This window comes from Lepisma saccharinum, chromosome 12 (genome assembly GCF_977018435.1).
Source record: "Lepisma saccharinum chromosome 12, izLepSacc3.1, whole genome shotgun sequence".
NCBI lineage: Eukaryota > Metazoa > Arthropoda > Insecta > Zygentoma > Lepismatidae > Lepisma > Lepisma saccharinum.
The window spans coordinates 21,508,074-21,525,944 of record NC_139240.1 but is presented as its reverse complement, the minus strand read 5'-3'; the positions used below and the strand labels follow the sequence as shown (position 1 = coordinate 21,525,944).

Here is a 17,871-nt window from a genome sequence, read left to right as displayed (position 1 = left end):
CACTTCTGAATGAAAACTTCATGGCTTTTTAACATGAGATATGACACGGAACACCTTTCCATTCTCCCTGCGTATGCTCTTGGATTTTTCAAGGGATCCGTTAAGCAGATTTATGATTCTGAAGCCTATGTTCTCGGATGGAGTAACTGTAAAGACAACGAAAGTCTTAGGCGAACGCACACGTTACGCCTTGGAATGGTGCATGAGAAAAGAGTGTTCGAAAGTCTTCAGAATAGTTTCCGTCACTACTAACCACTGGCGTACGCAGTTCATAATATCATCACTCATCCTCATCGTCACCATTAGCCAAAAGTGGCAGAAAAGTGACGCTAAATAATAGAGTTAAATCAAATCACATCAAATTATTATTTTTCATTTCTCTGCAATATGCAGAGGTTGTTATTTCTTAAAGAGAGTTCAAAATATGTAAATACTTTTTTACTAACTCAGTCAAATTTCAAAACTTGTCCCTCATCTTGCATCTTAGAATGTTAATGAAAAGGATGACACTCATTTTCACCCACAACAGGCTGGGTGAATAGGTTATCACAGATATTGGAACGACTTGTCCAGATGTCCATAGCGAAAGAGGATACCTCTGCCAAAGTTTCAATCAAATATTGCGGCTTCTTATCAAGTCTATCATAATGTTCTGCAAGGAACGTGGGATCGAACCAGGAACCTCAAGCGTTCTGGTGATGTAGCTCAAGGTATCATTCATCCTCTGTAATATGAACACTCGCTATTCATGGTAAGAAGCGAGAGGTAATAATTACACACATATGAATGGCAAAACACAACACTTGAGTTTTAAACCCCTACAGACTGGATCAGCATGGCTCATGAAAATACCTGTCTCTCACCTGTGTGGAGAACCACGGACTTGGTTAAGCGAAGTGTCCGTTTGTGGTGCAACTCTGGAAGCGCAGACTTCACTCCCTTCTAGACTTTCAACTCGTACTTCAGCACCCTCTGACTGATAGTTTAGAATTGACCACTGACCTCCGTTTCCCCAGACATTTATTCCACTCGAATTTACTCAATAATGCCGATTCAGTTACCTGAGTCTCTTCCTTGATTGCCATTCTTTACACCTGTTTGCAATGATGGCGATCAAGGAAGCTCAGGGAGGCTCAGCAATGTCTGACAAGACATTCCTTAGATGTTTCTAGCTATTTCCTGACTGAAAGGTGATGGCTAAATGTCTGAGGTTTGGAGTTATTTGTACTTTACATTTCAGAGATTCTACGGATTGTTACGCCATATTAGCCATATCCCTCACGAGCTACTGGAAATCAACCCGCAAGCTACCGGTAGCGATGAACCCTGTCTAGGGTACTTTGGTTAAAAGAGAGAAATAAAGACTATAATTATAAGGTAGATGGTCTGTAAAAAATCTCTGTAGACTGTAATGTGTCATTTCTAGCTCACAATGAATGGGCGAAATCACAACCGCAGTTGAAATTTCCGCCAACGATACTTAAGCTTGACGCCCACTGAGACGCGGCGAAACACGGAAATATCCGGCAACAGAACTTCTGTTGTCTGCTTCTATTGAAATCAAATGGTGTAACGCCCACTCCGCGCGTTTCCCTGTAGTGGGCGTTACATAATTTGATTTCAATAGAAGCAGACAACAGAAGTTCTGTTGCTCTCTTTTCCGGCGATTCTCCGCGTCTCAGTGGGCGTCAAGCTTAAGTATCGTTGGCGGAAATTTCAACTGCGCCAATTAAACGAGCAATCGGGGCGCGCATCGCTGCAGGCTTCAGTACTTGACTCGTGGACTCGTTCATTTGTTTGAAACCATGTAGGTAGAAAGTCAGCAAGTTGTTAGGTGAAGTAATTTTGTGTGGAAGTGTATGTATGAGAACATTTTTAAATGCTATGTGAAATAAGTGTTTAAAACGCAGGAAGAACAACTGATCGTATTTGGCGCTGCAGTCGAAGTGCAATTCGAAAGACTTTCACTTCCAATCTACGACTTCAAGATCGAACTGCGAAACCATTCTCGGAGGATGTTCGCTTCAACTACGGTCCTGCACCTTTCGGATTTCACCAGCGTGTATCAGACTGGTGCACCAAAAATGACGTCAAATTCGGTGAAATTAGGAAAGCTGAAACAAATGAAAGTTATATTCAGAATGCTCACGCATATCTACGTTTATCAGGAAAAAATCACCATCAGTGACCAAATCACACAACATATTTCATGAATTATTTACACTTAACGACATCTTATTTTGCATGTGCACTACGAATTTAAGTGGTATTATTTTATAAAGATATCGAATTTTTCAAATGGATGCTTTCCTGCATGTTGCAGCAGAAGATGGACGCATGTTTTGATGCATCGGCATACTTTATTTCACTTTGCGTGGAAGTGAAGGAGCAGTAGTATTTAAAATGTCGACAGTTTATGTCTGCATCCAGTTTATTCTCCCTCCGTGCAACAAAATCGGCGTCGCATTCCGTACTATTGCCTAGAGGACGCATACCACGAATCAAAACAAGCTTCAGTGCAGACGACGACATTTTGATTCACCAGCTTTTGAGGCTGGTGTAAATTGATGACGTCATGGTTTAACCTGGTGAAAGACTTTGCTTTGGTGCGCCCCAGTGAAATACGGAAAGCCGAAGCGTCCATCAGCGGTGCACCAGCCCGTCCACCGGTGAAATCTGGAAAGCGCGGATACATATAACACTGGCAGCTCGTGATCATATTAGCAGAAATGTAGGTGGAGAAGTTGATGGACAGACACTTACCTTACAAAATATTTAAGTTTGCACCCTCCTCCTGGTTTGTAACAAAACGCGATGGCGTTCTGCTGCGTGCTCATTCCTGTTCTCAGTTCAAATTCCTTCACGGGTCGTACCTTGACAACCGGAAGCCAGAGTTTGTCGATGGTGGATCCTGTAAGTCTTTGCATAGACTCCTCCTCACATACAAGTCGATGGTCAGTCCAGTCGAATCGAAATGTGCTTTCAACGACTATGATCTGCCAAGAGACATCAGAATTGTTCTCGCTTTGTAATGTTTAGCAGCATAATCATATGTCAACAGCTATTAAATATGAAGGCAATTTTGTATATTAATTTGAATTGTGACGGATTATGAAACTTTTCAGAATGATTTATTCCTAGAAAAGGTACATCTTTATCTACAACCTAACTTATTTCAAAATCTTGACATCATAAGACAACAATACGACGTTAATTCTATAAAATTTCATCTCAATATAGTTTAAAAATACAACAAGGTATATTTATATACAGGATATGTCACTCGCTCTCGCCCCTTGATTTTTGCTTATAAAAATCAAACTATGTAATGAAATTTGCTACGGACATATCTCGGTGTACGAGAAGCATGGTGACGTCACAGCGAATATTGGAAGTGGTCGCCATTAGCATTAATGCATACCTGCACCCGCCTCTCCATGTTACAGAAGGTAGCCACTGACACATCAGGAGTCACAGCGTCAATTTCCCGCCGAATGCTGTCTTGCAGTTCAATGAGTAGTTCGTGGCTTGTTGCGATAGATCTTTCCTTTCAGCACGCCCCATAGCAAGAAATCCGGTGGGGTAAGGTCAGGCGATCTGGGTGACCCAAGTCCTTTGGGAATGACACGATCTTCAAAGAAGGACACAATTTCTTGCATGCTGGCTTTGGAAGTGTGGCAAGTGGAGCCATCCTGCTGAAAATAGCCATTGTGGAGTTCCCCGTCATCCAACAGATTTACAAACTCGTGGACTCCAACGAAGACTTCTGTACTCAATGTTGTGTCGAAGAAGATGGGGCCAATAATGCTGTGCCAATGACGTCACCATGCTTCTCATACACCAAGGTGGCCGTAGCAAATTTCATTACATTATGGCCAATAGTTTGATTTTTATAAGCAAAAATCAGGGCCGAGAGTAAGTGAGACACCTGTATAATGAGCGAGCAACTACCATGGTGGCAAGAGGTGGCAAACATTGAAGCAAGAAACAAGACAACAAACAAGAGTAGTCTGATGAAAGTTCAATGTCACGATGGAATTAATTTTAGGGAAAACTGACGCCTAATATCGACTATCGTCTTAAATCGTACGACTTAACTGTCAAGTCTCTTCACGTGCAACCAAAGAGGCTGGCGCAAATGAAGCGCCCGTTAATTGTTCGGAATCGTGACGTTCTTTGTTTGTGACGCATATCCAAAAGTCGGATTTCGTGCATCTAGGCCTCTGTTTCGTGGCACTGATGAAGAGATCAAAGAAGAATGCCTATGCAAAAATTGTCATATTTGAAGAAGGGAACAACCGCACCAACGTTCAATGAAAGAAATGTAAGTAAAGCAAATGTAAACACACGGCTATGAAATTAGGCGGGTGGCAGAAGTACGCCATGTTGCCACTTCGGAGCACAACCTAGTGTGTTCGGCGAGGTTTGACAGAATAAACGTAATCGTTACGGAGTCGTAGAGTTGGTCTTTGTAATCTATGTGAGACAAATTGACAGTATTTGCTCTAAATATTGTTCTGTATCGAAAGGGACTCGAAAGCGCCCCGGAGAGAGGTCGGTCTGATGCTCGAACTAGGCAACGCAGCCCGGTTGACGTTGCCACACAGTGCGCGGGAACCAGCGACTTTTGTCCCGCTCTCGCTTTGCTTTTACCATATGTGGCAACAGCGCAATTCTGCCCGGCCGATATTTTCATGGCCGTGCGTTCGACTCGATCAATCATGAATTGTTATTGGCCAAACTGTATCACTATGGCGTTACCGGAAACGCGTTAAATTGGTTTCGTTCATATTTAGGCAACAGAAAACAACGTGTGAAATATCGGGAACAGGAAGTTACGTACTCTAAATGGTTAGCTGTTCAACAAGGCGTCCCTCAAGGAAGTATATTAGGTCCATTACTATATATGATTTACGTAGCTGATTTCGACCGTGCTGTCCAAAATTGCCACTACCATCAGTATGCTGACGATTCTCAAATCTATATTCAATGTAATACAGAAAACTACGATAATGCGATGACCAAACTGCAATTCGACCTTGATGCTATAGCAAATTGGTCGCGGAGGAACTTCCTTCAATTAAATCCAACAAAATCTTGCTTCATGATCATAGGAACTCATGGAACACTTAAAAAACTTCACAAAAATGCACTTTTCTCCAACTCTCGGCAGTATACCGCTAAGCGAAGTGGATACATGCAAAAACTTGGGGATTGTGTTGGATAGACACTTAAATTGGGAGGCACAAGTAGAATGTATTGTGAAAAGCTGTATGGGGAAACTTAAATATTTGTATCATTTAAACTATACTCTGGACGCTAATGTTAAAGATCGTCTTATGCAAGCACTCGTTCTATCTACACTAGACTATTCCGCTCCCAGGGCCTAAACTATAAACTTCAAAAAATTCAGAACTGTTGTATACGTTTCATATTTAACCTAAAAAGAGAAGAACATGTATCCCCCTACTTAAAGAAACTTTCTTGGCTAAACATTAATAATAGAAGAAAATACTTAACACTCACCTTGATGCACAAAATACTTAAGAGTGGCCCCCCAAAATACTTATTCGATAAGATATGCTCTCGTAGAACTTCGGTCGAACATAATATCCGCAAGAAGCACAATCTAAAAATCCCCAAACATAAAACCGCCACCTATAACAAGTCCTTCATTGTTACAGGGATCAGGGAATGGAACAAACTGCCTGCACCATTGACTAACATTATTTCCCATCAAAGTTTTAAGACACAACTAAAGAACTTACTATTGTCCCAACATTAACCTTCATATGTAAACAATTACACCTGCACTTACACATCACACAATGCATACCTAACCCCCCCCCCCTCGGCCACACACAATGAACTACTGAAGACTTATTACTTATATTTTATTTTTATCAATTCAATGTATCATTTTATTATTGTATAATCTTTAGATTATCTTTATTGTATTATCATGATCAATGTGTTTTTTTCCTATGTTTTTATTCATTTATTGTATCTTTGACAAGGGTTGGTTGTAAGAACGGACCGCGAGGCCGAAACACGCCTGCTTATATAAAGACCATTCTATTCTATTATATTCTCTATCAGGCACAGGCAGTAATGTCAATGGCGGAGTGGTTGGTACACCGCACTATGACGCCAGGATTACTGGGTTCAAATCCCGACTTGGCCAAGGGGTTTGTGTTTGCCACAACTTTTTTTGGGGGGGGGTAATTCATGTATATATTTTTCATTGCTCACCACGCCTCCCCTGAAATTCTCCAACGCCTCCCCAGGGGGCGCGCCCCCCAGGTTGTGAACCCCTGGGCTAGGATTTAAATTTTATGTTGATGTAACGTAAGAATCCAGAATTCCTTACAAATCCAAATAAATATGATATTTAGGAAGTTACTGTTTCTACTACAAAAGATCCACGCCGAAACGGAGAGTTTGATTTTTACAAAAGTATATGTATACATTAATATTGGATTGTTAAGAAGCAACGGGTATTTGCCCCCCTTCCCCGACAAAAAATTGTGGATGCGGCGCTGTATAATCTTACCTCCTCCTCTTCCTTGATTTCTGGATCTGTCATAAACCTTATGTACATTTCAAGGATTGTAGGTATTCCTGTAATAATAATAGAAATCTTCAAATATTTATATTTCAAATTCAATACACGGTACAATTTCCCTCCTGATCTAATCTACCCTAATTATTTGGATAGTAAGACTTAATCCCATATTGGAATACTATACGTCTCTTTTCCTCGCGTCCCCTTTTTAGATAATAAATAGGACGTCCGTGGGATTTTCTTTTCAGATTTAAATATTTCCGAGTTCTCAGCAAATTCTTAAAATAAATTTAAAGCGTTGAAAATTATAGTTTTGTGTGAGAGCTCAAACAACTTAAACTTTATTACCAAAATTTCCCACAAGCTTTTAAAGCTTTTTCTTGAAAGAAGTGTGTTAAAGTTAATAAGAAAATGTAATAAATATGCATGTCAGTACAACTAACTACATGTAAATCTAAAAAGATAATGAAAAAACAGCTATGTTGGATATTCACTCATGTGGTGGATCGAGTAGAAAAGTCTCCATAATAGTATAATAATAATAATGATAATAACTATAATAATAATGAACAACTTGGAATGAAATTGGTTTATTTTGATTAGTTTAAAGTACTTATTATTTTATAATAAAGCAGTGCTTTTTTCCTGTCCGTACGCAACGGTACGCCATATCGATATCTTTTTGAAGGTGAGAATAAAAATTATTGAAGTTTTATTGTAACAAAATAGTGTGTGTGTGTGTGCGCGCGTGTAACTGCATGAATGCACAATCATTATGAACGTACCACATTATTTTTGAGTAGTTACTACATGGGGGCCTGCAGAAAATTTTCCAAGGGGTTGTCAAAACGAAAAGCTAGATATACACATATACATATATAGACATCATGTTTACATGTCGTCATAAGAAAGATGTGTTTACAGGGAGATAGGAAGAAATAGACACAAAAGAAGGTATAGAGAATGGGGAAAAGGTAGATAATTAAAGATCCTGACAGAGAGAGGAGAGAGAGAGAGAGAGAGAGAGAGAGAGAGAGAGCAATAGAGAAGCGAAAGAAACAGAAAGACATAGAGGAGCAGAAGAAATAAAGAAATGATGAAAATAAAAAGAGAGAAATTGAAAACGGGAGAGAGAAAGAGAAGCGAGAAATAGGAGAGAGAGAGAGAGAGAGAGAGAGAGAAGAAACATTTATAAGAAAAGACAAGCACAGAGAGAGAGAGAGGAGGGATAGGAATAGCAGAAGATAGAGAGAAAGAAGAAAAAGAAACTGACAGAAAATGGGGGAAAACAGAAAACCTTTCAAGAACAGAGGAAGTAAGCACGAAGTAATGTGTACTAAAACTGAGAAATGGTCGCAAGCTTGAAAGAAGATACAAGGAAATAAAAGGACAAAAGAATTGCAAATAAAAGTGAGAGAGGAAGGAGAAATATGCAATTTTTCCTTATATTAAGGGAAGTCAAGCGAACCCACCCTGAACCTCCCTGCGGATGGCCATGAGTTCTTTTGAACCAAGGTACCTTTATAAGGTATGCCATTCCCGAGGTTCCGAGATTTTCTCCCATGATTCTGTGCGCGCTATGACGTCGTTAAGAGGACAGAATGGAACTTACTTCGTTATCGTATACGGAAGCTTGAGATAAATGGGTCGATTATTTACTTATACACACTTTTTCTTGAATGCCGGTAGAATGAGAACAAATCAACCTGTTTGTGCTCTTGCCACGTGCAATAATAATAGAAGAAAATCGCCTGGAATAAAGTGATCATCGCTTCCCAAAAAGTTGCTGTAGCAGGATTGATTCAATTTGTTCCTCCAAATTTCGGACTTACTTAGTGGTGCAACCACAGGGGAGGGCAGGGGCATTGTCCCCCAACCTTCGACGGAAATCAATTCTAGGGGGGGGGGCAAACATTGATGGCCAAAGCCACCTGCAGGGGGCACAGAGGAGAAATTGCCCCCTTCTATTTCAAATTTTATACAAATAAAAATACATTTCGTAAAATTTTCTTGCTCGCTTCGCTTGCAGTGCCAGCTTTTCTCAGTCTCGTCAAGTTCAGAGACGTAGCTAGGGGGCGTCGGGAGTCGGCCATCGGCGCCAAATAATCTAATTTTTTAAAAAAATGTGAAAGAGAGAATGCCTTAGCGCCATGTGATATTATTTGTTCCTTATTAAATCAATATTGTTTTAAATTGCAAGAATTGGATCAAAAAATTTTCTTTCTCGCTTCGTTCGCAATATAATTGTTTTTTGTAATGTGATGTATTTAAATAATATGTTTTGTATATATATGTAATGAAAAAACTTTGAATACGTACATAATTTAATGTTAGCATCTTGCATATGTATTTTCTTATTTTATGTCGCTCCATGTTACATATGTGTAAAACATATGAAAGTTATACATGTTATATGTTCAAAAATAATATCTTCGGCATGCATTTATCATTCATTTTCTGTCATTCAAAAATACAGTTTGTGTGCTTGTTTTCAATTATTAGCTAATGTAAAATTTCTGGTGTTGAAAAAATATTTCAAATCGTTTGTTCCAAATAAATGCTTTAGCACAGACATCTACCTCCCTTCTGCGTAATAACGTCTTTGATACTACTACTACCACCACTAGTAATAATAATGCCACTATTAATGTTATTATTATTACTATTATTATTATTGGTACGTTTATCCTGGTACTTTCTCCCTCCAGATAAAAATTCGTGGTTGCACCTCTGGCCTTATCTTCCACACTCGCCTTTCGTATCATCACGTATGCAACTTTCAAAAACCTTTATACAATCGGAACTCAGTTTCTAAGTATTGCTTCATTGAATATTGAGTGCAAGATAAGATTTATTAGCTTTGAAGTTGAAACATCGTCCGCGAAAATAATACTTTGAACATCTCGTAGGTAGCGAACACTAATTAACAATTGCACTGTGTTACTTTACTTTATGTGCGTTTGTTGAGAAATTGTGCTGAAAATATAACGTACGATTTACAGGACAGGCGTTTCTCCCCTGCACATCCTTTCATTCTTCTCTTCAATCAATGAGAAGAGCTGTCATGTAAATAATGACCAAAGAAGCTATTCAATCAGGCCCGTAGCCAGGAATTCTTTGTGTGTGGGGGGGGGGGGCGAAGTCAAGCCTAGAGGGGACAAATTTTTAATATATTGTGTCGCATTGGCACATATTATGGTAGGGTACACAGAGGCACTTGCCCCCCTCACCCAAAAGCTATAAGTAACAGAAAACGGATGGTATCTTGAAACTGCAACGAACAAAAAAAAAAAACTTCGAGCAACATCAAATAGCAATATTTCGATAATGACCTTTCCAGGTTGCCAAAGAATATGAAGTTTAACATAAATAGGCTAATAGGGACTGTACCTACTTGATATTGCAATTGATTGTTTTGGTGTTTTAAGTCCACTTTATGCACACTAAGGCTAATTGGGACTGGACCTACAGTTTAAAGTGGGATCCGAACCATTATGTGCCTTCACCCTACTTGATATTTACAGGTCGATAATGTTAATTGATGACTAACAACAGCTTTGGACCTCTCTGCAGAACTGATTAAGGGAGCCCTTTATAATTCATGCTTCATAATGATTCCCTCTAGTTTCCAGTATGCAAGATTTTTTACGCACAAAGGAATCTATCGAGAATCCAACAACACCATTGTGTTGTGTTGTACAAGCAAAATCGGATTAATTACATAATAATGGTTAGGATCTGCACTTTGATGAATTGTGGAAAAAATTGTAATACCTTGCTAGAACTACACTGAGGCTCCGGAAATTCCGCTGTCGTTAATGTCTTCTGCTTTGGACCCGAACTGGAACTAGTAGTAGACTTCGTTACTTTATGGTATTTAGTCCTTTTCATTTTCGAATCACTAGATCTTATAAAGCCACCAATAGACACTGACTGATCACTAATCGACTCTATGAACTATCACACTTACCTTTGAATACTCATTAACTGATTCTGTTGTACAGATCAACCTGGAAATTGAAGCCGTGTATTTCAACCTCATTATATTCTAGAACGTTCCACAGATAAAACGATTCGTTAATGTTGCCAGTAGTTCGACTCCTTCTCTTATTCAAGAACGTTCCCTCTCGCGCTTTCCAGAGATTAAAAAATTACAATGAATCGTCCCTACGTGTGGCGCTACGTTTGCAGCTTCCAAATGCTGACAAGTCTTTGCATAGTCTTGCGACAACACCGAAAGCGCAAGAAAAGTTTTAATGCAATATTCTCAACAACAGGGTTATACAGGGCGGCTCAGTCGGTAACGCGTCTGACTACCATGCTCAAGGTCCCGGGTTCGATCCCCGGCCGGTTCAAATCCGGGAACTTTTCTAACGGTGGAAGCGGCCCCGGCGCCCACCCAGCGTCGAATAACATGGGTACCTGGGGGAAATCCTGGGGGGTAAAGGCGGTCAGGGGCGTGATGCTGATCACATCACCTCCACTCACGACCGGATCAAGAGAGTGCGGGGCCTTACCCCCACACCCCCTATACGCCTTCATGGCGTAGTGCTATGCACAGGGGAACACTTTACCTTTTTTTTTTACCTTACAGGGTTATAGAACATTCTCCGTGTTGCCTTGGTAAGTATTTCTTTCCTTATATATTATCGGCACACTATTCAAGAAAACAAAAACCTAATTTTGCCGGACCCTGTGGCTGAGTGGTTAGTACATCGCGCTGCGACGCCAAGGGTCCCGGGTTCGAATCCTGCTCGGCCATGGTTGTGTGTGAATGTCCATTTATCATTTTCATCATTTCATCACTCATTCCCATCTTCGTAAATTAGCTAAGAGGAACAAAACGCGAAGTAAAATAAAATAAATCAATCGGGGGGGGCCTCGAGCCCCCTAAGCTCCCCCTTGGATACGTGCCTGCTGCGAGTGTCCCTTCATCAATTTAAACTAATAATCACTCATCCTGTTCGTCACGTTTAGCCAAAAGTGGATGAAGACGTTAAATAACAAAAAGAAATTTATCCTCATCGTGGCGATCAACTGGAGAATCTGGAAAGTAGTGTAAAAATATTAAAGGGAAATTCCAGGACATTCAGTAAAAATTCATATCAGAATATGCCCGGACAAGAACTTTCCTTAGAATTAGTCATTTAAAATAAATGCAAAAGGTTAGCTGGAAAGAAAAGCTGGCAGTGGAGTACAGCCTACAGGGACAAGATATCACGCATATAATGAATGAAAAATAAACTAAGCATTGTTTCGGAATAAGTGTATTCTTCTATCGCGTATTTGATCTCTTGTTGTCAAATTAAATTAACAGCTTTGGTGTATAATATCAAAAGATCCATGAAAACACAGCGTTTCATGGGCCATCTGCTACATTCTACGCATAGCTTTCTTCCGCTCGTGTCCGCTTGGTGACGTCACAAGCTCTAGCCAATAACGTGCAAGTCGCGGAGTGGCCCCCTCTGCTTTTGAACAGTATCGAAATATTTCTTCCCAGAAAAAAAGCACTCATCAAGAGCATGATAATTATTATTCTCATTCCCTCCCCTCTACTATTGAAGATTTATCAATGGTCTGACCCCAACCTTAAATTTCTGGCGTAGATAAATAAAAGTGATTGTGGTTATCTCGGACAAACGACAAGGTAGAAGGAAAGGGGGGGGCATAGCCTCAATACTTGAACAACAAAAAACGTACCACTGCAAATTCTTATTTGTACAGTGGGATCCATGAGTATTACCGTGCAAATTGTCCATGACTATTTTCATTATTATTTTTTTTAAAACCTATGTGTTTTTAAGCGTCGGATTTTTATGTATGCTGGTGAAGAAGTTGTCAACAGCTTGTTTTGAGTTTTCTTTTAATTCTTGAAGCTGTTATTGGGTCAAATAAAGTGCACGAACATGGTGATGGACAATTTGCAAGGTAATACTCATGGATCCCACTGTACTGCCCCTAAGAGTGAAGCTACTTCACAGAATACTTACCTTCGTGAATCGGTGGATTTTCTTCTTTGTCATAATCAGGAGGTATGGTAAATATTTGCGTTCCCTCCGACTGCCTCGAATATATAATAGACCTGCAAGTGAGAATTTTAGAAAATTTTGGAAAATGTTTGTGCTTTAAAAGTTTGCGTCATTGAAACTAGTGTTGCCCAGGAGACGAGACGAGACGAGAGATCCAAGCTCCAAGTCTCCAAGAAATGCCGTCTCATCTCGAAAATATTCGCTTGTCCTGTCTCGTACCTCGACTCGAAAACGAAACGAGACACGAGACAAGACGGGAAATGTCTTGTCTCGCGAGCAATACTAGTGTTGCCCACGAGACGAGACTATGATCTGTCTGTCTTGTCTCGGGTAAACGCCGTCTCCAAAATATTCGTTTGTCACCGGAGGCCTCGGTGGTCTAGCCGGTAGGGTGTTCAACTGCCACGCGGGAGACCCAGGTTCGATTCCCGGGTTGGGTCATCTAAGGTCGGAATTTTCAGACCTTGTCCTCTCTTAAAGCAGCAGCTCTGGGGCTCACCCAACCTCAATCAAATGGGTACCTGGAGGCACCCTGGTGGGGGGGGGGTAAAGACGGCCGGAGCGTGGTGCTGATCACATCATCTCCAAAATGGGCGAGATCGATAGAATGTGTGTGGCCCTACCCCCCCCCCCCCATGTATGTCTCGTGGCGGATATAAATTGCGCGGGGAACTTTACCCGTCTCGTGAGCAACACTACTTCCTATCGTCGTAAATCTGAAACTTTTGGAAGTTTATTTTCCACTAATAAAAATGTTAATTATGTACTTTATTTGCCGTAAAACATTGAAAGATTTCAAGGCAATGAAATCAAATTTTAAGTTTAAACATGAAATTCCTTCGTTCTTAATTGTAAGCTTTATAAAGAGATTACGTTAAATGAAGTTAAAGATAAAAAATACCACGATTAAAAATAGCTAATGATAACTTTACTTACAAGAACCATGTTACAATTTTCCAGGAATAGAAATAGTGCTTTCGTGGCATTCTTCCTCAAACATCCAGTTTTCTTATTATACACCTAAGAATTAAAAAAATAGTGAAAATAATTCGTGTATATTATTGTGTACTGAGACTAAATTCTGATTCACATTGGGTTTGCAATTACATGATCTCAATAAATAGGACTGAAGTAATTTTTATTATATTGTCATGTTTATTATATTATAATTTTTATATTTTATCCACCGAATGGATAAAATTAAATGTTGGATAAATTGAAGAGCTGATAGAGAAGATAAGACAAATTACGCATTGTAGTACATCTCAACTCATTGGTCTTTGCTCGATGAAGTTCAACCAATGCTGGTCTGCCAACTACAATGGGCGTGGCCAGAATTTTCTTGTGGGGGCAGGTCAGGTCATTGCTAAAACTTGTAAAATTGAAATGATGTATTATTATCACGGATATAATTGTTATTTTACAATAATTATAAACTAATAAAAATAAACAAATTTTATTCCAAATTTATCATTATTCACCAGATTAGTGAATATCCAGCACTTTCCCCTCATAGTTTTTATAAATTTCATACAGTAACCCGTGTGGCAACAGCCCACGAGGGCCAGGACATACCTACCTCACTCTCACATGCCTCAGCAGAGGTGGGCGATCATCCAACAAGTTACGGGGTGACGTGAGGTCAGCACGACGAACCCCCAGTCGTTGGTGCAGGTTTCCATGACCAGGTTACACTACTCATTCGTAGCTCCCCAATTTCCTCATTGGTGAGCACAGCGGCCCCATACACTGGCCGAAATCGCAGTAGAAAAGTTGTTACGTCCTCCCCCAACCCCACCCAAGGAGACTCGAAATTCATACAGTTAGTTGTAATGAAATTAATAGTTATTGCATTTTATTAATAACTTTACACATCTCGTTCAAGAAATGGTGTTAAAGGTTTTGAGAGAAATTTTCTCATAAAATTTATGTTGTACGACCTCTCACTTAAAACTATATAATTTTTTGGAATTTTGGAAACTGTAAAACCATTTCTTCTTTGGATTAAATGGTCGAATATGAAAATATAGCCTGGTCTCCTTTATGTACAATTTATACATCCACAACTCCAAATCGAATTGTTGTTGGCCATTCCTAATCAATAAATAAGTAAACACAGCGGATATTCTTACAGAGAAGTTATCTTTAAAGCATGTTTTATTGTTGCATTTTCTTTATGCCAGGGTTATTAAAGTCCAGGAATTTTAAATAAATTCAATTCCGGTCCAGGAGAGAAAATCAGCAGGCGTAAATGGATTCTGGACCGTGAAGAACCTTTTTATTTGTAAAGTGTTTCAATTCGGTCCAGGAACATTCCTTTCGGATCAGTTGAAATATGATCCAGGAACATTTTTCCCTGATGAATTTAACTACGGTCCATGGACAGTTTTTTCAATGCAACAATACGCAACTTGGACCGAATTTAAATTGTGGGAGAAAAAGATTCCGGTCCTGTTGTGGAACCCAATAGAACCCATTAGAATTTATGGCTTCTTGGACCTTTAACAATCCTGCTTTGTACTGATCATTGTTGCATTTATTGTTAACAAGGCCTGTCCCTGTAGTAGATGAAGAGTGGAAATAACACCAGAATATGTACTCATACTTGTCCACACACACACAAATCTCTTAACACTTGTGTAGGAATTTAAATCAATCACTAATCAGGCAATTTAAAGTCTACGAATCTAGTTAGAAAATATTACCTGTAAATCTTTATGGGTAAGTGACTGGCGTTTGTGCCCTCGCAGCAAATTTCTCCGTCCCAGTGAATGCCCATTGAAGAAGCCTGCTAAAAGCTCTGTGACGTCATAGGCGTCTAGAGATAATATCAGCTCTGGCGCGTGTTGTAGGTCTTTTAGCCATTCTAGAGTAATTGTTATAGCTTCGTGCTGATACATGTTGTTTCAAAAATGGAGTTTTTGCGCACGGTTAATGGAGTAATGTCATCTACTCTGATGCTATACCTCATCGTGCGTCGATTTCAAGGAAAACAATGGAAGTAGATTTGTATCATCGCATGCCACTAAACCACAGCCACACCTTGATTTTAAGCTATGTTTTTTTTTTTTGTATTCGCAGAAAGAAAGGAATCGAAGAAATACTAATCAGTGGCGTATACTGGGTGCAGCAGTAGCGTACGCAGGATTTCATCAAGGGGGGGGTTATATCTAAAACTTTTTCCAAATTCACAGTACCACTGTTTTATTAAACTTTAATTAATTAATAATATTCATAATTAATAATACTGATAATTAATTAATTAGTTTAATTACTACTAATAATACTATTAATGCAGCTGCTGTTACTACTAATATCACTACTATTATTAAGTAGTAGAGATCTACATAAATATATTTATGAAAGCAATAGGACAAAATTATTTTCTAGTCATTCGATTGTTAACAAATTCTTGGAGTTTTTTTGTTTCTTTGTTACGAAATATTTGTCTAGTCAATGGTTATTTATTTATGATAGTCCATAAAAACAATCAAATATATTAAATTAATTGAAATAATCAACATATGAAACTCAGCCAAGGAGCCGCAGCATGGAGCCGCGCTAGTCTAGTCTGACAACCTCGCGGGAGATCCCCGGAATTGGTTGGAATTTATCCAGCCTTGTCCCCGCACCCAGCATCATATCAATGGTTACCTGAGAGCAACCCTGGGGGGATAAATGCTGCCGGAGCATAGTGCTGATCACATCACCCGCAAAATGGTCGAGATTGAGAATGTGTGGAGTCCCACCACACCACTACACGTGCTTTCATGACACGGTGCTATATGCATGGGGGAATTTACATTACCTTTACCTATGGGAACTCGCCCAGGATGATGATGAGGCAGGAGAATACATGTTGCTAAATTCCACTCCACTGAGTGTATGTTTTTGTTCAAAAGTAAGTTTATAGACATTCCAACACATTTATCACTTCTAGGTGATTCACAAAGCACTTCTTCAACATTATTGAACTTTGCGGCCGCTTAGATTGTTTAGACATATCGACGGATCCCAAACTACACTGTAAAGATTTATGAGAAACACGCCAATACCGCTCTCAAAATCTACTATGCACAGGCACTATAATTCACACCTGGTTGTCTCGTTGTTCTTACCAACAAAACATTTCACAATAGTTAAGCTTATTGTAGTTCGAATTCAGAAATTCAAATGGACCGCGCAAACAATGGGAAGGTGGACTGGTGATCGTGTGTTCTTGTAGGGCGAGCATTTGTCTACATTAGCAGCTTACAACGAACCAAGAACTTTATTTAGTTAAAGCTCATTGTTCACAGAAAAAAAATGCATGTTCTTTGAACATCGTTGCAGCTGATGTACAAAACAACTTTTTTCTTTTAAATCATAGTTGCCCTCATATTTAATTTTCAAGAATTTGTGTTTATTTTCAAGGCATTCACTATTAAAGATGCGTGTGTTTGAAATGTTGTGCTTTTCTCCATGCTGCATGGGAATAATCATTCAAATTATTATTATTAGTATTGTTAATATTATTATTATTATTATTACTATTTTTATTTTTATTACTGTTGCAGATCTTTGTGATAAATTAGCCATTTTTAATTTTTTTCTACAGCATTTTCCATAATATTTCAAAAGCTCAAAGGGGGGGTTTAAACCCGGTAACCCCCCCCCCCTTGCGTACGCCACTGGGGTGCAGAATCTGGGCTATCTCACTGTATCAATGTTCGAATGGACATTGTGGGGAGGGAGGGGGGTTGTTCTTAATTTTCCTGGATTTTGAAGTGATGTGATATTGTGAAATATTTATGTACACCTAGACGCGAGAATAAAATTCATAATAAACTTCTTACCTCATACCTTTTTGAGTCTGAGACCTACATATCTTCACGATTTGAAGCTTGGGCCCTGCTCGTTGGCGTAGTGGCAACGTCGTCGCCTGAAACAAAGGGGTCCCGGGTTCGATACCCGGTGGATGCACATACTAGTTCGGATCCCACATTAAACTATAGGCCCAGTCCTCTCTCTGTGCACAAAAGGGTACTAAAAACAAAAATTCAACGACGATTTGAAGCTTATCCTCATGCGTAAGCCGAGTAAATTGCTCGTTAATTATGTTATTCATTTTGTTCACTACACAACACAGCACACATCATTCACAAAAATATTATCCACGCAGACACTCCCCACACTACACAGCGAGCTGCCTTGAAAGGAAAATGAACCCAACGCGTTTCCAATACAGAACAGAGTACCTGGCGTCATTTGTCAGTTCGGATATTTTTAGGTGCGGTC

The 17,871-nt window shown here is 39.5% G+C and overlaps 1 protein-coding gene across 1 annotated transcript in view; it reads right to left on the bottom strand.

Moving 5' to 3' along the window:
- The window catches only part of LOC145996261 (glycine receptor subunit alpha-3-like), a 73,295-nt gene extending 55,861 nt beyond the window's left edge, over positions 1–17,434 (bottom strand). The window contains exons 1-4 of the mRNA XM_083132687.1: positions 17,430–17,434; positions 12,556–12,647; positions 6,554–6,621; positions 2,764–2,996 (exon numbers count right to left, since the gene is read on the bottom strand). Of these exons, the coding sequence (XP_082988813.1) occupies positions 2,764–2,996; positions 6,554–6,621; positions 12,556–12,647; positions 17,430–17,434 (398 nt within the window). The remainder of the gene's footprint in view (positions 1–2,763; positions 2,997–6,553; positions 6,622–12,555; positions 12,648–17,429) is intronic.
- Positions 17,435–17,871: the final 437 nt, after the last annotated feature.